Source organism: Vombatus ursinus, unplaced genomic scaffold (genome assembly GCF_900497805.2).
Source record: "Vombatus ursinus unplaced genomic scaffold, bare-nosed wombat genome assembly UNPS02014810.1, whole genome shotgun sequence".
Taxonomy (NCBI): Eukaryota; Metazoa; Chordata; class Mammalia; order Diprotodontia; family Vombatidae; genus Vombatus; species Vombatus ursinus.
In genome coordinates this window covers 44,589,748-44,610,381 of record NW_020954588.1, presented here as the reverse complement: position 1 = coordinate 44,610,381, position 20,634 = coordinate 44,589,748, and the positions used below count along the sequence as shown (strand labels likewise).

General features: G+C 40.6%; 1 protein-coding gene across 2 annotated transcripts in view; it reads right to left on the bottom strand.

Annotated features, from left to right (window-relative positions):
* The window catches only part of PLCH1 (phospholipase C eta 1), a 204,145-nt gene that overhangs the window by 85,258 nt on the left and 98,253 nt on the right, over positions 1-20,634 (bottom strand). Inside the window, exon 1 of one of the 2 annotated variants that reach the window (XM_027875945.1) lies at positions 410-446. The exons of the other annotated variant lie outside the window; for it this stretch is intronic. Coding sequence (XP_027731746.1) covers positions 410-446 — 37 coding nt within the window. Of the gene's footprint in view, positions 1-409; positions 447-20,634 lie in introns of those variants that run through there. 2 annotated transcript variants of the gene reach the window in all.

Here is a 20,634-nt window from a genome sequence, read left to right as displayed (position 1 = left end):
ATTAGCACAGTGACTGGCACATAGGAATTGATTAATAAGTGCTTGTTGACTGTGTAAGTTTCTAAAATTAATAAGACTTCCAAAAATACTTTGTTTTGAATCACAGAGAATAAACCATTTTTAAATCAACAATTTTAATTTGCAGTGTTTGCACATGGAATTGAAAAAGAATAAGGCATATCGGATAGGAGACTGGACTAGAAACGAAGAGACCTATTACCTAATATAGGTTTGTTTGCTTGTTTTTTCAGTTTTGAATTCTCTCCCTCCCACCTTTCCCTCCCCCACCCATTGAGCAGACAAGAAATATGATACCCATTATACACATGAAATCACACAAACCATATTTCCACATTGGGCGGGTCTAGACTTCTTAACTCAGTTGGATAGGGCTTGGTTCAAAAGAGACCAAGGTCATAGGCCAGATTCCTCTGCAGGGCAGCCATCATCTTAGATTGTCTTTGTACCCTTGATTAGAAGAAGCATCAGGAGAGAAAGAAAGTGTACAGGAACTATAGAATATTAGAGCTTGGACGGGTCCTTTGAGATCATCTATCTCCTTATCATACAAAGGAGTATGCATAGACTAGAACTAATCCATCACTATATCCTCAGCACTTAACACAGTGCCCAGTACATAGTAGGTGCTTAATAAATACTTATTCACTGACTCTTAAAAATTAATTCATAGAGTTTCTACTAGGCATCCCAGGAAGCAAGCATGGTTATTGAGCATTTATCATTCAATTCAACAAGCATTTTATTGAACACCTACTATGTGGCTGGAACTGTACTGGCAGCTGGGGCTACAAATAGAACAATAACATGCTCCCTGCCCTCAAAGAGCTTACATTCTACTAGAGACAATGGTCTGCCATGTGCAAGGTCCTCTGAAAGATAGTGAGGGATGTACAAAGAAATAGAAGACAGAGCCTCTACTCTCAAGGATGCTAGTACCGTACTAAGGGCTGAATATTAGATATTAGATTTAGGGCTGGAAAGAACCTGAGAGATCATTTATAGTTCAACCCCTACACATACCAGTGTGTTACATAATACAAAAGTGAGGCCTTAGGAAGTCAAGGGACTTGCCCGGGGTGACACAGGTAGTAAGTAGGAGGGCCAGGATTTGAACCGACATCCTCCAATTCGAGACAGCTGGTGACACAGTAAATAGAGTCCTGGGCCTGGATTCAGGAAGATCTGAGTTCAAATTTATCCTCAGATACTAACTAGCTGTGTGACATTGGGCGAGTCACTTTATATTCTTCAGCCTATTTCCTTACATATAAAATGAGGATAGTAAAAGCACCTACTTTGCAGGGTTACTGTGAGGATCAAATGAAATGATATTGGGGGAAAAAAACACTTAGCACAATTCCTGGCATACAGTAGGCACTATATAAATGTGTGTTCCCTTCTCTTCTTTTTCCTTCCCTCAAATTACAAGTTCAGTTTTTTTTTTCCACTTCAGCCATGTTTCCTCTATTTGGGCCAGAATGGTCAAGGATGGCTTCATGTTGGGAAGGAAACTTGAGCTTGGCCCAAAGAATAAGCTTTTAGGTAAGTGGAGAAGAATGGGAAGGACCTTCTAGGGGAAAGGTAACAGCACGAGGAAGGGCATGTAGTCAGAAAAGAACGTGTCGTGCTTTATGTTTAATAAATGCTTATTGAATTAGCCTAAGTAGAGCTGAGGGCAGATGAAGAGGAGTCATGGGAAATAAGGCTGGACAAGTAGAGTAAAAGTCAGACTATAGAGGGTCTTGATTATCAGGGTGAGAAGCTTGACCTTCAGCCTGCAGGCAATGGGGAGCCATAGGAGGGTTCAGAGCAGGGAAGTGACATGATGAAGGTAATACTTTAGGAAGAATAACGTGGTCCTCCAGGAGAGCCCAGCTGGGATGCCTCATAGTAGATTCTAGAAAGCTACATCGGCAGTGCACAAGTCTTACCAAGCAGTCAATAAGCATTTATTAAGTGCTTGTTCCGTGTCAGACACTGGGCTAAGGGCTGGAAATACAAAGAAAGGCCCCAAAGACACACACACTTCCTGCCCTACAGGAGCATACATTGTGTGACAAGGAGGACATGTCAGGTACATATGAGATATATACAGTACAGATGGAAGGCAATCTGAAAGGGGATGGCACTAGTGGCCGGGGGGACCAGGAAAGATTTCCTACAGAAGGAAGAAATAAAGGTGGAAAGACCTGAAGTTTCAGCAACAGACTGGACACCCACTGTCCAAGGGTAAGCCTACATTAGGAAGGGTTGGTCACCAGATGACAAACTTTCTTGACCATAAGAACCCGAGAAGCTAGAGAGTATTATGGGAAAATGCTCGGACCTGGAGTCAGGAGAGACCCAGGATCATATCCGAACTCCAACAATAACTACCTGTGTGACCATGGGCAGAACAGGAAACTTCAGTCCTCATCTGGAAAATAGGGATAATATCAATAATATCTGCCTCACTGAGTTATTATGAGCCTCATATAAAATAACATAGCACTTTAGGGTTTACAAAGTCCTATGATAAGGCATCTCATTTTATCTTTATAGCAACCCCAGAAGACAAGTATTACTATTATCAGCTAATATAATTATTTACAAGTGAAGAAACTGAGGCAGAAATAAGTTTAGTGATTTGCCCAGGGTCACAAAACTAGTAAGAATCTGAGGCAAGACTCAGCCCCAGGTCTTCCTGAATCCAAGGTCACTGCTGTCAGCCACTGCATCATACATGCAAAGTGCTTTGTGAATGTTCAAACACTAAATAAATGTCAGTAATTTGTTATTACCTACTAAGGCATGCAGGGATAACTGTCTGCATCAGTGGAGATAGCACCCATAGAGAGGAAACGAGAACTAACTGGTGGATTACAGAAGTATCCTGTCAATGATGCCTAGGTTAGATAAACCAGAAAGAGGTACAAAGTGATGAGGGCTTGGACTCAGGTGGAAAATTAAGCATCATCTATCAGGAAATCAACAAACATTTATTAAGTCCCATGTGCCAGGCACTGTGCTGGCAGCTGGGATGCAAAGATGAACAATCCTTGCCCCCAAGCAAGTCCATAATCTATCAAGGAGATGGTGTACAAATATATGCATTTATACATATATTCACATATGCACATACACGCATATGTTATTTACTATATCAATGCAAGGTAATCACCAAGACACATGCACATTGTATTTCTATACACAAAATCTGGTTTCCCTTTTCTTTCAACCCTTCTAGTAGAATGTAAGCTCCCTGAGGGCAGGGACTGTTTTGTTTTCATCCTTGTATTCTCAATACCTTCAGGGCACAGTGCCTACTACTTTATTTTTTTTTAACCCAGGACTCTGATTTCATCAGTATAGGGAACTCTCAATGAAGAAATACTTTATACCAATGCACAGCAACAAATCTGCAACATATAGCCTTAGAGAGGTGCCTGGGAGTAGAGAGGAGCTGTCCAGGGTCAGTGTACGTCCAAACAGAGCTTGAAGCCAGGTGTTCTAGACTCTGAGGCCAGCTTTCTATCAGCGATGCCCTGCTGCCTTCCCTTCTGTACAGACCAGGAGTGGAATAAACGCTAGGTTAGTTTCCACTGCTTTTCCCCGTATAAATCCTTACAACTGGTATCTCAACATTTTGTACAGGAAGACCCCAGAAAAAATGTAATAGAAATGATGTTTCTTGAGAATTAACCAGGCGGAGAGGGAAACTAGATGTCGTCATAGTGCACAGAGCACCAAGCCTGGAGTTAGGAAAATTCATCTTCCCGAGTTCAAATCTGGCCTCAGACACTTACTAGCTGTGTGATCCTGGGCAAGTCACTGAACTCTAGTTTCCTCATTCGTAAAATGAGCTGGAGAAAGAAATGGCAAATCACTCCCATATCTTTGCCAAGAAAATCTCAAATGGGGTCATGAAGAATTAGACATGACTGAAAAACTAGGCACAGCACCTCCCCTTGATGCTGGGTCTTAATTAGGGAGACTAAATACTACCTGCCCATCTTTTGGTGATTTTTGAGAGTTTCCCCTTTCTCTCCCTTGAGAGAGAAATGTCTGAGAATCAGTTAGCATTTTCTACTAAGAGGAAGAAATGAGCAAAGTGCTCGTTGCTGTGCTTCAGGCATGACTGACTCTTTGTGACCCTATTTGGTCTTTTCTTGGCAAAGATACTGGAGAAGTTTGCAATTTCCTTCCCCAGCTCATTTTACAGATAAGGAAACCAAGGCAAATAGGGTGAAGTGAGTTGCCCAGGGTCACATGGCTAGTGTCTGAGGCCAGATTTGAACTCATGAAGATGAGTCTTCCTAACTCCAGCCCAGCACTCTATCCACTGTGCCACCTAGCTACCATTAATTCACAAACCAATTCATTTATGATATTTAACTAAAACTAGTCTACTTTTTAAAGTGATTTCAATATTCCAAGTATCAATTCAAGTGAAATCCAAGCATTTTACACAACTTAATCCAATACTTCCATGAGGGCATCAGTGATGTATATCCAATGCACAGAGTATTCACTAACTCTGCTGATTTATCACATTGACTCAGCCACAGATGTTCATTGAGCCAATGCTCCAGCATAATTTCATAATAGAAAAAACACTTAACAAGCCATTACAGTGGGAAAGCACACAAGATTGCAATTTCTTTGGTACAGTTAAACACCAGATTGCTCAGCTAGGTTTTATTGACTGCCTCTAAAACACATTAAAATGGTATTTATCTATAGCCAAATTGAATCACAGGGTTGAAGAGAATCTTGAGAAGTCAGCAAATCCATCGCTTATTTTCCAAAGACCTCAACTGAATCTTACCTGGCCAGGTGTACGGGAAAAAAAAACTTTCTGAAAAGTGGCATGAGCAAAAATGGAATCAGTTGCTTTTATAGGTAATGAGTTCCCCATCACTAATGGCCTTCAAGCAGAGGTCTGATGACTATTTGCCGGGATTGCTACGGAGGAGACATCTATGCTTCAAGTGAAGACAGGAGGAAATGGACTCTGAGATTGCTTCCAAATCTGAGGGTTTCTATTCTAAAACTGTCCTCCAGCTTCAACTTTCTTTGTGCACCAAGTAACATCCATTGTCAGAGGGAAACTATTTTTGAGATCTCATCTAAATTCCTTACGTTACTCATTAATCCTATGTCTCCATGTTGGGTCTTCAGTGGAAATGAAGAAGACCCAGTTATCTTTCTCTTCATCCTCCAAGGCCATTTCATCTTTCTTCTGAACTCCCACCATGGACAGAGCACTCTTCTTAACTAGGCTCCATCCAGACTGTGCCAGAGTAATTCCAGATATTCTTCACCTCCCTCCTTGGTTGTAGAACATTTTATGGGCAAAATGTGAAAACAACAACTTCTCTCAGAAAGGATATGATCCCAGTTCATACCACTGCTGGAAGGCAGATGAGAAGCAAAATTGGAATGCTCTCTAATCCCTTTATGATGGGACAAACATGAAATGAAAAAACAATAGAGTAATGCTAATTTTCAAGGTAACCAAGGTTGTCCAAATAAAAGATGCTTTCTTTTCATCACTTTCATATTTACACTGCTCATAAGGTGATTATAGAGGGGGTCTGACATGGTGAATAAAGTTACAAGGCCCAAAAACCAGGAAGATCTGGGTTCAAATTTCACCTCTGATACTTACGAGTTGTGTGATTCTGGCCAGATGTTTCAAGAAATCTTGTAAGGGTTCTATGTGAGAAAGGGGCTGAAATCTCGGCTGCCGGAAAAAGAGTTTCTACAGGGGAGTTCCTGATGCTTCTTCTTTCCTGAATTCCCTTGTATGTTACACTTGGCCCTCATTTGTTGTTCAGTTATGTCTGACTCTCTGTGACCCCGTTTGGGGTTTTCTTGGCAAAGATATGGAACAGTTTGTCATTTCCTTCTCCAGCTCACTTTATAGATGAGGAAACTGAGGCAAACAGGGTTAAGTGTTTTACCCAGAATCACACAGCTAGTAACTGTCTGAGGTCAGATTTGAACTTAGGTTATACTGACTCCAGGCCCAGTGTTGTCATTACCAAGCAGAAACAAAAACTTCTCATAGGCAGCCTTCAGTGGGTGACTATAAAAACAATGTTGTTGTTCACTCATGTCTGATTCTTCTTGATGCCGTAAACCATAGTCCACAAATACTGTCCATGGAGTTTTCTTGGCAGGGATACTGGAGTGGTTTGCTATTTCCTTCTCCAGTGGATTAAGGCAAACAGAGGTTAAGTGACTTGTCCAGGGTCAACCGCTAATATACGTCTGAGGACACATTTGAACTTAGGTCTTCCTGACTCCAGGCCCAGCATTGTATCCATTGATCTGCCTAGTTGTCTCCTACGAAAACATCCCCCATATTATATACAGATAAAACTTCTCTGCCCTGCTATTTACCAACATGCTGCTCAGAAGGTAAAAATGGTTTATTAAAAATAACAATTGCAAAATAATAATAGCAGTTGACCATCGTCTACCACTTTAGGGTTTGCGAAGCATGGTACAAATACATCATCATGGTTTCCCCTCACAAAAACCCCACAAGGTGGTGTTATTTCCCTATTTTACAGATGGGGAACCTGAGGCTCAGAGACATTAAGGTGACTGGCCCAGAGACACACAGCTAGTAAATATCTGAGGCAGGATTTGAATTCAGGTCTTCCTCCTTCAAGCCCAGTGCTCTTTATCCCCTATGTCACCTGGTCTCATCATCTTTTTAGCACTGACCTTTCAGGGAGTTCATGGATTTCTTTCTTGCTCCCCAGATTAGGTATACCAGCTGGACTAATGAGTCACAATAATTAGTTTGCCTCCTGAAAAGCATTTCATTTCTATGGAAAGGTTGAATAATTCCTATGTCATTCCCTCTCAAGGAAGGGAGGTAGGCAGCTTCTCAAAGCTGACACTGGCTACTTGGCAGCAGCTTCTAGCATCGGGCTCTGCCCACAGGAAGAGCTCAGCAAACATCTGGATCTCTAAGGTCCTCTACTCTTTCTTTGGAAAACATCTATGGTGGCATAAAAGCTTTCACAACCTGTTGACTCTATTAAAATTCATAGTATTTATTTGCAAAGTCAACTTGGTACAAATACAGCTATGTGTTTATTTGATCCATATTAATAACACTTAAAGTGCTTTGCAAACTTTAAAGTGCTCTATATATGCTATTGTCATCATCATTATTGATTGTTTTAGAAATAGTTTTAGCATTATTAGTCATTAAATGTAAATATATTATAGCCATTAAAGATGTTGATATGATTTGAGGCAGCTAGGTGGAAAAGTGGATAGAGCACCAGGCCTGCGGTGAGGAAGAGCTGAGTTCAAATCTGGCCTTAGACACTTAGCAGATGTGTGACCCTGGACAAGTCACCTGTATACCTCAGTTTCCTCATCTGTGAAACAAGCTGGAGAAGTAATTGGCAAACCACTCTGGTATCTTTGCCAAGAAAATCCCAAATGAGGTCACAAAGAGTCAGACATGATTGAAACAAATGAACAACAGCAACAATCTATATGATGATCTGTATTGTGATGCTTTTGTATACTTGTTTGTGTCTAATGGTAGCCATCTCTAGGGTGAAGGGAGGGAAGGAAAAAAGGAGAGAGAAAGAAGAAAAATTTATTACATATAAATTATGTATATGTATATACATTAATAGAACAGCAAATTGTACATAATAGATTTTCAGTTTCATGTGCAATCATTTTTATCATACTATGTTATGGAAATTCTTGTTTCATTCCATAAATTAAAAATAAAATCATTTTAAACAATGCTTTTGAATTGGGAAATTGAATTTAGGAGTAGACTCAGAATAGAAATAAGGATATTTTAAGAATATTGAAAAGAGAGGACAAACAATTTGGAGATTTCAAGCTAATTTATAGTCAGGTCACGGCCAAGGAGCCCACACAGTATCCTGTGAATTAAACAAATTATTGGGTCACACACAAATACTAGATACACTAATTAGAAGATAACATCTTTTGACTAATCTATACTAATTATATACTAATATATTTATATAGTTTGTATTTATTTCCCTTTTTCCAAGGAAGAGAGTTGATTAAGATGGGTGAGGCTTTTGTGGGTACTTTAAAGACCTCCAGAGTCAATATTAGCAGAGTAACAATGTAGATCCCAAAAATCTAACACAATCTTGGTTTGAATTAACAGAGACAGTAAGCCAAATGGATAAATAACTATAGAGTGCTGGGTCAGGAATCAGGAAGACCTCAGTTCAAATGCAGCCTCAGACACTTGCTAGCTATGTGTTCTTGGGCAAATCACTTAATCTTTGTTTGCTTTGGTTTCCTCACCTGTAAAATGGGGAAAATAACAGCACCTGCCTCCCAGCATTGTAGTGAAGATCAAATGAGACAACATTTGTAAAGTGCCTGGTACAGTGTCTGGCACATAGTAGGCTCCATAGAAATGCTACTGTTATTGTTATTATTAAACTAGACAATATTTGTAAGATGCTTTGGAAACCTCAAAGCACTGTATAAATGCTAGCTTTTTACTAAATGCTAGCTATCCTAAATGAAGGAGATGGGAGTGGTTTTTTTTTAAGGCAATTGGGGTCAAGTGATGAGATGGGAGTCTTGTGCTATGATGGTTTTTGGACTATTATGTCCAGTTCCAAACTTGACATTTTAGAAAAAACAATACCATGTGACCAGTAGAGTGAGGGGCCTGGAATCCGAGCCACAGGATTGGCTGAGCTGAGAAAGCTGACCCAAGAGAGAACCTGGGAGAAGCACGTGATGAAGATGGTGGTGTCTGTCCAGAAATGATTTTAGAGGGTTTTAGTGGACAGCAACGCTATGAACCCACAATGGGAAGCAGCAGGCTGAATCGGAGAGGCTTAGTGTCTGATAAAAAGGAAGTGCTCATTCCAAGGCACCATGTCCTGGTACAGGTGGTGACTAGGAACTCTTCAAAAGAAGAGCAGATATTATGCAGCCTCTTCTATTTCCTTTGTATTTGGAACCTGGTCTAGATATAATGTAAACACTCAAACGACGCATTAAAGGGAGGCTTTTTGTGGTAATTGCAAAGAACTGGAAACAACTAAACAAAAAGTTGTCAATGTTGTTATTGTTCAGTCGTTTCAGACGTATCTGATTCTTCGTGACCCATATGAGCACACTCGAGCACTAGAGGGGCTTACCATTTGCTTTTCCAGGTCATTTTATAAGTAAGGAAAGTGAATTAAGGTTAAGTGACTTGCCCAGGGTCACACAACTAATAAGTGTCTGTGGCAAATTTGAACTCAGGTCTTCTTGACTCCAGGCCCGGTAAGCCACCTATCTGTTGGCCAATTAGATAATGGTTAAATAAATTGAGGTATATGAATATAATGGAATATTACTGGGCTGTGGGGCAGCCAGGTGGTGCAGAGGATAGAGCTCCAGCCTTGGAGTCAGAAGGACCTGAGTTACCTGAGTTCAAATCCAGCCTCAGACACTTGACACTTACTGTGTGACCTTAGGGCAAGTCACTTAACCCCGATTGCCACACCCAAAAAAATATATGTGTGTGTGTGTATATATATATATATATATATATATATGTGTGTGTGTGTGTGTGTGTGTATACATATATATATATACATACACACATATATATATATAAATAATTGGGCTGCAAGAAATAACAAGTATGAAGAATTCAGAGGAGCATGGGAAGATTTATATAATGATACAAAATGAAATAAGCAGGACCAGGAAAACAAAAAATGTATAAAATGTTAATGGAAATTGAAACTAAGTGCTGTAAAATGATAATGACCAAACTGGGCCCCAAAGAAGAGATATGAGAAGTCATCTGCCTCTCATCTTCGCAGAGGAGGGGCATCACGGGTGTATAATACTGCATATAAAGTTAGATTTAGTTAATGTGCTGGTTGTTTTAGTGAATAGCTTTCTTCCCCTCCCCCCACTCTCCCCGCCCCTCACCCCCACACACCTTTTTGTCTTCTTTGTTACCAGAGATGACTCATTAGGGGAATGGGGTGGGGAAGAGGAATATTTTGGTAAATATAGGTGATATAAAAATAAAAAGTATCAATAAATGTTTAAAGGACTGCCTATAGGAACAGCTTGGAACAGACCTTAACTCACCCTGACTTGATCCCTCCATTTTATCAACTGACTTCTTAAAAAGACTGATGCTTCTTCCTTTGAAAAACAAAGCCCAACCAGGTTGGAAATGAAGCGAAGCAGGTTTGTGCTTTAGAATTTATTTGGGCTCCTCTAAATTAAATGAATATAAAATCGCTGCCAAGGCCCCAGAAAGAGCAGGGAGAGAGCACGCTGGAGCCAAGAGCTACAGAACAGAAAAGGAATTTCTTTTACCCATTTCCTCTACAGCCACAAGGAGCAAAGCCCCTCCCTGCTCTGTGCTTCTTCTCCAAATGCCAATACTCCTCCGAGGCAGAGCTTCCAGAGGGCATGAATGGTATCAAGAGACCACCCAGTGAGCCAGCCACAGTTTCAATGACTGCATATTGGAAACGCAGGAATAACAGTTAAAAAAGCAGCCTGTTGGGCTTCTCAGGCAGGGGGTTTTATAAAGAAACCATCTATCTTCAGGAACCTAAAAATAGAACCCCATGAAGCGAAGAAAAAAAGCCCCCCCCCCAGGAGACCTCCTCTGGCTGATCTTCCTTCAGCCACATTCATCTGGCACCAGCTATCTGTACTATCTTCATAATAACCTTGTTTGACTGTAAATTCAACTCTCCACGGTTACCAGTGGGGAACTGTGTGCTCATCAAAGTCCCCTTTGTATTACTTTGATTGGCATTGCTAACATATAACACTATGCAGTATGTAAATGCACCTCACTACACTAAGAGCAGTAACATATTTATAAAACACTTTACATATGTAGTAGGTGCGTACTACACCAAGTTAAGGGCAGCTACGTGGCAAAATGAATAGAGTGCTAGGCCTAGAGTCAGAAAGACTCACCTTTCTGAGTCCAAATCTGGCCTCAAACACTTACTGGCTATGTGACTCTGGACAAGTCACTTAACTCCATTTGCCTCAGTTTCCTCATCTGTAAAATGAGCTGGAGAAGGAAATTACAAACCACTCTGGTATCATTGCCAAGAAAACTCCAAAAGGGGTCACAAAGAGTTGGACACAACTGAAAAACAAGTGAACAGCAATACCCTTGTCACCTCATTTGATCTTCATAGCAACTTGGTGAGGTAGATACTATGAATATTATTAATTATATCCCTCTTACAGACATAGAAGCTGAACCTCACGGACATGATGAGACCACCATGGCCATGGGGCTAGTAAGTATCATGGGTAGGATTTGAAATCAGTTTTCCACTACCTCTAAGTCCAGTCCTCTCTCTACTATATCAAATGAGATAATATTTGTAAAGTGCTTAGCACGGTGCATGGCACATAGTAGGCACTTAATAAGTGCATGTTCTCTTCCCTTCCCCACTACTGTACCACACTGCCTTTTCTATACTACTCCATTCAATCAGGCACAGTGATAGGTATGCTAGAGATATAAGACAAAAACAGAAAGTCCCTGTCACACATTCTGGAGCAGCTAGGTGGCACAGTGGATAGAGATCTGACCTTGGAGTCAGGAGGACCTGAGTTCAAATCTGGCCCCAGACACTTGACACTTACTAGCTGTGTGACCCTGGGCAAGTCACTCAACCCCAACTGCCTCACCAAAAAGCAAAAAAGCAAACAAAAAAAAAAAAAGCACACATTCTACAGACAAGTAAATACAAAACGTTCAAAATAATTTAGAGAACTAGAGTAGTACTCCATGCACGTGGTTGAGTCTTGCCAAGGCAATGAAATTGACAATACTGCTAATGTAAGAGTACAGATATAGGGTTATACCAATCAAACTACTTTGCCGAGCTAGTCACAATAGCAACAAAATTCATTTAGAAGAAGAAAAGAGCCAGAATATTAAAAGAAATAATTTTTATGGAGAGGTATGAAGGAAGAAAAGCATTTCAAGATCTCAAATTATAAAGTAGCAATCATAAACTATTGCTAAAAAAGAGAAAAGTAGATCAATGGGACTAGACAAAGAAGAATCAGCAATCATTGATCAATGCCCCAAGAGTTTGAGAAAGCCCAAAACAGAAGCTACTTAGTGAAAACACTCTATTTGATAAGAATTTCTAGGACAGTTGGAAATAAGTCTGGCAGAAAAAAGGACTAGACAAACACATAACATTTTCTACAATAAATCCAAAATGGTTCTGACAGAAATTTTTATCCAGCTGCACATAGCCTTCAGTCCAATACTCCACAGTCAGTTACTGGAGCATTATTTACAGACACCTTCAGGACAATCTTCAGCAACTTAACAGCCAATTTAACCAACAAAATCTGAACAGCACTGCACCACCTCCCCCTCCTCCTTCTCCTCCCTCTTCATCCTCTTATCATCAAAACCAACAGCCCTCTGTAAACTTTCAGAGTTGTAATCAGTTAAAGGGCAGCCTTTCCCAACAAACTGTTCCTATCTGGACCAAACCAGGCATTTCCTGGCACCACAAGTCCACAACCATTTCCAGAACACTGCGTAACTGAGGGGCATTTTTTGCCATCTCAGAACTCTACCATTCACCATCAAGCTTCGGCAGCTCCACCCCCTCTGCCACCAACACCTGCTCCAGGACCACATCTTGTACAAGAGCCAAGTTCCCATCAGTAGCACTGTGTAGCACATGCAGGAGGACCTGTTGGTGCAGTATGCTCTGGTTCACATACTCATTCTCAAACTGCTGGGCATCATTTGCTACCCTCCTTTTCCACAAGCCCCCATACCTCATCACTATCCCCCCATCCCACCCCAGGACACCAAGATCTGCAAGCACAACACCAGCATGTAGTAAATACAGTTCCCCCCACCCCACTCCCATATCCACCTTCCAGTGTTTTGGCCTCTGGGCACCATATGTCATTCGCTCAGGCCTTACCCCACCCCCCTCATCAAGGACCTCCACTTTTTCCTTCAAGTTATCATCCAGCTGTACTATCATATCCCTCAGAAGCTACACATCATATACCCCTGGGATCTGGACCCCAACACCAGCCTACTGGAACAGGACCACAGTAACCATTACCAGTCCAAGGTCCTTATCTCCAGTCCCAAGGACCAAACAGTATTCCAGCACCCACAGCTTCAGGGTTCTGTCCACATCCTGGCTCTGTAACTGCCACGTGGGATTCAAGGAACCTCAGTAGGCATCACCAGTGCCTGGACTTGACAGTTCCTATGCCTCCAGTTCACAGAGTGCAGGTGCCACCAATATTTCAGAACAATTACAAGGTTCAGTGTGGCATTAACAAGGACTCCTAAAACATTTTTAAATGTTCTGTAAGATAAACTACGTATTTCCAATGAACCTATTCATGGTACTTGTACATGAAACTTCGTATAAAAGCAAACACCAGTGTTCTTTCATTGTATTTTTTCCGATTTTTGCCTTTTAAAATTCCTGTGCTGTTAAACCAGTATTAGGTATCTTTATTTTGCAAGTTAACACTCCAGCTGTTTTTCTGGCAGTAGATTCGATGCTGCACAATCTTAAATTTTATTGTCGCAGTTAAATTCATTTAGTGAATGTTTTCTATATTACTTTTTATACATATATAATAAGTACACAGCTAAGTGATGGTACTAACAGGCTCCCCAGCCCCCCCCATTCCGTCAATAGTTCTGTGTGTGCATCTAGACAGAAAGTACAATGTAGATTTTTAATAGGTTGGTGTGGGCTTGGCTCTTTTGTCTCATGGGTTATTTGCAGAAAAATGTAATTTAGTGTACAGGTTGTTCCTAATGTCTTCTGACTAGTTCTGTAAATATTGTATTTCTTTTGTGCGTAAGACTGCTTACAGCTTCTCATTTGATACAGTATTGCATATGCAACAAGTCTCCTTTTGCAAAAATGTGTGATCTTTGTGAAAGTAGTACAGTATATGACATTTAAGTGTTTTTTTAAATATACTGTCACATTACAGCACTGGTTGGGCACTTAAAATCACAATTATGTCAGTCTAAAAAAATTCAAAATGAGCACATGGCCCGAACATTAAAGATCATATCATTAAAAATAGAATTGAAACAATTCATATACCTTTCATACCTATGGGGAGGGGGTGACTTCTTGACCAAACAAGGGATAAAGATGGTTATAATACATAAAATAGAAAATATTGATCAAAGGAACCTGAAAATAGAAGCATTGAGAAAAAGAAGTCAACTGAAGGGAAAAATCTTTGCATCACATACCTTTGATAAAGGTTTGATATCCAAGATATACAGGCAAAATGTACAGTCATTCCTCAACAAATTAGGGCAGAGGCGTCAAAATTGGGGAACCAGATTAAAATGTCATTGGGAAATGTTAAACAAAACAGATAAAAATACAAAACACCATGAATAAAGTTAATTTGTGGTTTTCTAAGCAAATGCTTGACAGCCAGAAATAAGATTCTATTTGAGTCTGATAAGAGGCTAAAGCATGAACAAACAGTTCTCAAAGGAAGAATTTCAAACTATTAACAATCATGGGAAAGAACATTCCCAGCCACTAGTAATAAGAGAAATTCAAATGAAAACAACCCCAAGCTTTCATCTCACACCCAACAAATCAGCAAAAATGACAAAAGACTGGAATAGTGTTGGGGGGATTGAGGAAAGACAAGCACGCTAACCATAGGTGGCAAAATGGCTAGAGAGTTGAACTTGAAGTCAGGAAGAGCTGAGTTCAAATCCCCCCTCAGAAATTTTCTAACCTCCAGCTGCCTCTCATTTTCCTCATCTCCAAAATGGGGGTAATAGCACCTACATCCCAGGGCTACTGTCAGGATAAATGAGACACTTGTAAAGTACTCTGTAAAACTTAAAGAACTATGTACATGCTAGCTATGATTCATTATTGTGAATTGATACAAGCATTCTGGAAAGCAATTTGGAATTATGCAAATAAAGTGACTAAAATGTCCACACTCTTTGACCTAGAGAACCACTGGTAGGCACATACCCCCAAGGAAGATATTGCCAAGAAGGTAGGCTCCAAATTTTATAGCAGCACTTTTTTGTGGTAACAAAACAAAAACAAAGAAACTGCCCATCAGTTTGGCAATAGCTAAGGAAATTGTGGTCTATGCTCGTAATGGAATATTATTGGTCTATAAATAATGACAGACATGATGAGTTTAGAGAAGCATTGAAAGACTGCCATGAAGTGATACAGAGAGAAGTGAGCAGAGCCAGGAAAACAATATATTTTGTTGTTGTTGTTCAGTCGTTTTCAGCCATGCCTCACTCTTCATGACCCCATGCCTCACTCTTCATGACCCCATGTGCTCCATTCTGGGCCATCCTTAGTTTGAGATGCCTATGGGATATTCGGGTGAAGATGTTCAGTAGACGATGGGGGACCAGAGCTCAAGAAAGAGGTGAGGTGCTATGTATAAAGGAATGGTAATCACCTACTGCTGACCATAATTAAACCCATGGGAGCTGATGAGAGAGGGGAGAGAGAAGGGAGAGAGAAATTGACTCAGGACAGAGTCCTACACACTTTAAATCAGAAAAACTAGGACATCAATATGCAAGGGAAATGAAGAAAGTAAAGAAGAGTTTAGAGGCAGCTAGGTGGTGTAGTGGATAGAGAGCCAGGCCTGGAGTCAGGAAGACTCATCTTTCTGAGTTCAAATCCAGTCTCAGATACTTACTAGCTATGTGACCCTGGGCAAGTCACTTCACCTTAAGTGCCTAAGTTTCCTCATGTGTAAAACGAGCTGGAGAAGGAAATGGCAAACCACTAGAGTATCTTTGCCAAGAAAACCCGAAATGGGGTCACAAAGAGTCAGACACGACTGAACAAAAACAACAAAGAGGAGTCACATAAACAATGCTGTGAAAGCCATGTGTTTGGGGCCTTTCTGGTCAAAAGAAATCTATGTTCTATAGGAAAGTTGGTACTAAGAGCTTTTCAAATAGCTCTGAAATAAAATGAGCCAACCCCCCCAAAATCTACCTTGAGTAGCAAAGCATCAAATACAAACCCCAGCCTCTAGCAAGAGCAAACAGCTGAGAACTAGAGAAAGGGAAAATCCACATTGAATCAACGTGTTCAATCGGCCAGTTAGGCTCCCAGGAGGGATAGAGTAATATTCAGTTCCACAATCTCAACTCTTCACTCTCCCCCAGCTTCCATGTCTCCCCTATCTAATTACTTGACAAATTTAGTTGATTCTCCTCCCCTGGTTGGTTGGTGATGTTCATAAAGAATCATCTTTTCAACAGGACTACTGAGAAGCATGAAGGAGTTGATGGTTAACTGAAGGGACAAGAAAGGAAAAAAGGCAGAGAGGAGAGAGGGAAGCATGACAAGGATGAGAGATGACAAGGTAGTACAGAGACGGCAGGGATTCGAAGCCCAGGCAGCAAAGCAGCAGGCACTCAGACAGGAGGAAAGAGCCAGAAACAAAAAGGTGGAAAACAATAGCTCAGCTGGACCAAAGAGGCGGCCCGCAACCACCTGTTTCATGAGATCCCTTGAAAGTCCAGGCATGAGGAGGGAATAGTAATGTCCAACATCCATGTGGCCATAAGAATTTTACAAAGTGCTTTCTTGCACATCATCTCATTTCTTGTGAGTTTGGCAGGACAGGGACTATTTTTCCTAATTTGTGAAACGTAGGAGAATGAGGTTCAGACTGGTTAACAGACTTGCTCAAGGTCAGACAGCTATTAAGTGGCAAAGACAAGAGTGCTATCCAGGGTCTGGGGTACCAGCCAAATGGTCTTCATTCCTCTACCACCTTCTTTTCATGCATGAGAGCAGGGACCCTCTACTCTTTGTGTAGGAAAAGATGAAAGAAAGGAGACTTGAGATTACTATCACGTGTAGCTCAGTACTTCCCAAAGATACAGTCAGGGTTCTTAACCTGGGGTCAACAGCCCCTAAGAGGTGTCTGGCTAGATTCAGGAGGATGGTAAACTTGGATGGGGGCGGGGGAGAAATTGCATCTTCATTTTCACTGACTTTTGTTTCCTTTATAATCCTATGTAGTTTATCTTATGCATTTAAAAACATTATTCTGACTATTGTGCTATAAGAATGACGAGCAGGAAGATTTCAGAAAAACCTGAAAAGACGTACTGATGCAAAGTGCAGTGAGCAAAACCAGGAGAACATTTTACACAGTGACAGCAACATTGTAAGGCTGATCAACTGTGAATGACTTAGCTATTCCCAGCAATATAATGATCCAAGACAGCCCCAAAAGACTCATGATGAAAAATGCCATCCACCTCCAGAGAAAGAGCTGATGAAATCTGAATGCAGACCAAAGTACACTATATTCACTTTCTTTATTTTTTTTTTGTCTTTTTTTCTTTTGGTCTGTTTCTTCTTTCACAAAATGACTAATATGGAAATATGTTTTACATGATTGCATATATATAAAACCCATATCAAATTACTTACCAATTTAGGGAACGGGGAGGGGAAGGAGGGAGAAAATTTGGAACTCAAATTTTTTAAATGAATGTTAAAAATTGTCTTAAATGTAATTGGAAAAAATAAATTACCATTAAAAATATTATGCTGAGAAGAGGTCCATGAGCTTCACCAGACTGCCAGAGGGGTCCAGGATACAGAAGAAATAAAGAACCCCTGGTTTAAGGCTGACTTCCAGAGAGTCTGTGTATCTATTTCTTGACATGTTTTCCCCAATAGAATGTAAGCTACTTGAGGGCAAGGAGCATTTTTTTTGGCCTTTCTTTGAATCCCCAGCCCTTTGTATGGTCACTGGCACATATCAAGTACTTAATAAATGTTTTCTGATTAAGTTGTATATGTAGGGAAACTGCTTTGTGTAACTCTGAATTATTACAGTGTTTTATCATTAATAACAATAATAATTGCTGATAATTATAAAGTTCCCATTACCTCATTTGAGCTCCACAACAACCCTATGAAGTAAATATTTCAGGTATCATTGTCTCCATTTTACAAACGAATAAAGTGAAATTCAGCAAGATTGTGACTTGCCCATGGTCACGCAGGCAGGAAACAAAGCCAGGCCTTTCTGACCCCCATCCAGTACTCTCTCCATTATGTAATGTTGCCTTTTGGAACTATCCAAGTGTGGGGCCACAGGGCAGTAGACAGAGAATGGCACTTGGAAGGATCCGAATCTTGTCTCTGACACTTGCCAGCTATATAACTTGGACAAGTCATTGAATTTCCCTCAATCTGCATTTCTGCATCTATAAAAATGGGAATGATAAAACCCAGAACACCTATTTCCTAGGATTGTTCTAAGGCTCACAAAGAAAGAATAGACATAAAACATAGTAGCTTCTCTACATAGAGAAGCTAAACTAGAGCAGTGAATATAAAGGATCCCATATAATAGTCTATACTCCAAAAGACCCAAAGAGTCAGATACATTCTAAAAGTCATCCTATGATATAAATTTTGACTTTCTTCTGGGAAATGACAAAGGATAAAAGTAAAAGAAAGGTGTGCCAACCCTGAGAGAAAAATGGACATTCTCATTTGACTCAAAAAGGGTGAGCACAGAAAAATGTTCGTGGATCATTACAATATTAATTCTTGTAACCTCTCAAATGGTCAGAAGGGGCAGTATTTGGAATTCATGGTAGAGTCCGACATTTGTAGTATGGGCTGCCTAGAGAAAACAATAGGTTCCCCCTCACTGCAGAGGTTGGATGTCTGTCCACTTATCAGGGATGTCACAGAAGGAATGCTTGTTCATGCACACAATGCACTGGATGGCCTCTGGGGTCCCCTCCCACTCAGATTTTGAGTCACATAATGCCACGGAATAAATGGCTCTGTTGGATGCAGCCACCAAAATCTGAGCACCTAGACTGAGTTCTAGATAGCTACTTCTCAACCAGATAAATCATCCCTAACCATGGTCTAGCACTCATTGAAAAGGGATTGTTCTGTTTCGGTCTGGCCACAATGGCTGGCATATTGTAGACACTTAATGAAGGCCTGTTGATTAATTAATTGACTGTAGGCAAAGGGCTATCTAATGCAAAGATAGACACTTATTTTTTCTTGATGAGTGCTGCCCTTTTTGAAGTTTGCACAAAAGATCCCTTCAGCAGTCCAGGTTTACCCAAGGAAAGCAAAGCTGGTCTACTCACCTTGAGGAGGAAGAGTGAGCATAAGAATATATCTTACCATCTTCCTGCCCACCCACCTTCCATTAATACCACTGATTCAACTAGGGTGTTACTTAAAATGTGAAATGTTATTCAGGAAGAGGTTTCATGAAAAATGGCACTTTGAGAGAACCTTTCCTCTGATATTGCCGTTCTATGTGCAATTTTATTGTTGCTTATGCCCGGAATACTGGAAAAAGTCAAATGCCAAGAACAGAAAGAGAAAGCTAGAGGCTGGCATCCTGTTGGCAGATGTGCCCACTTCCGATAATAATATCAAAGCATTTCTAGGCTTTGGAGTATGCGATTTCCTCTAAAACAAGGAGTGTTTCAGGGTAGCGGACAGTATAGAAAACAACTCGGGAAATGGCTGCTTCCATCTTTGATTTGCTAGTTAATTTCACACAAAGACAGCCATGTTACACTGCCCAGGTGGTCACACAAAGGCACATGCTTCACCGCTCCTTTATAAGAAAGAGACAAATGAACAAAAAGCAAGCCTGCGTCAAGGGCTCTCTCACTCAAGCCAGTCCAGGGTCATTGCTGAGGTCAGTGCCCATTCAGCCCTCCAAGCCACTCCAGTTCCACATACATTTGGGGCTACAGACAGATCTTCAGAATATCACAATCACAGATGCTCGTAGTGGTGACCCTGAGGGGTCAACACAATAACGTCCAATGTGCTCTGTTTAATAAGGCGGTGAAGTATAGAGCACATTTTAGAAATCTTTTTATTTAAAAACAGTAAAAAATAAAAACATGGATGCTTACAGGATCAACCTTCAATTTTCAGTGTGGGAAGAGGGGCTAGGGATTGGACTCCCAGGACAACATATTTTCTGAGGTTTCTGGAGGGCAAGATTTTAATTGGGAATCATACATGTTCTTTTTTTTTTTTTAAAAGGCAGTTGGGGTTAAGTGACTTGCCCAGGATCACATAACTAGTAAGTATCAAGTGTCTGGTCTGAGGCCAGATGTGAACTCAGGACCTCCTGATTTCAGGGCTGGTGCTCTACCCACTGCACCACCTAGCTGTCCCCAAATCATACATGTTCTGAAGAAGGTCATCAAGGTCCATTCCATTCAATGATATAAATAAGACTGGCTTGACATTGGATCTTCCAGACCAAAAACCATAAACCCCTTGGATAGTGTCTGAGATAAGCCTCCCTGTTCTCAATTATACTATAGAGCAGTAGAGCAGTAGTACTCAAAGTGTGGTCCAGGGACCTCTGGGAGTCCCCGAGACCCTTTCAGAGGGTCCACGAGGTCAAAATTATTTTATACTAATACTAAGATTTTAATTTTTGATACAGTGCATATAGAAAGATAGAATCTTCGTTAACAAAAGTTCTTTGTGGCTTCCTCAATAATTTCTAAAAACTTGTAAAGGGGGT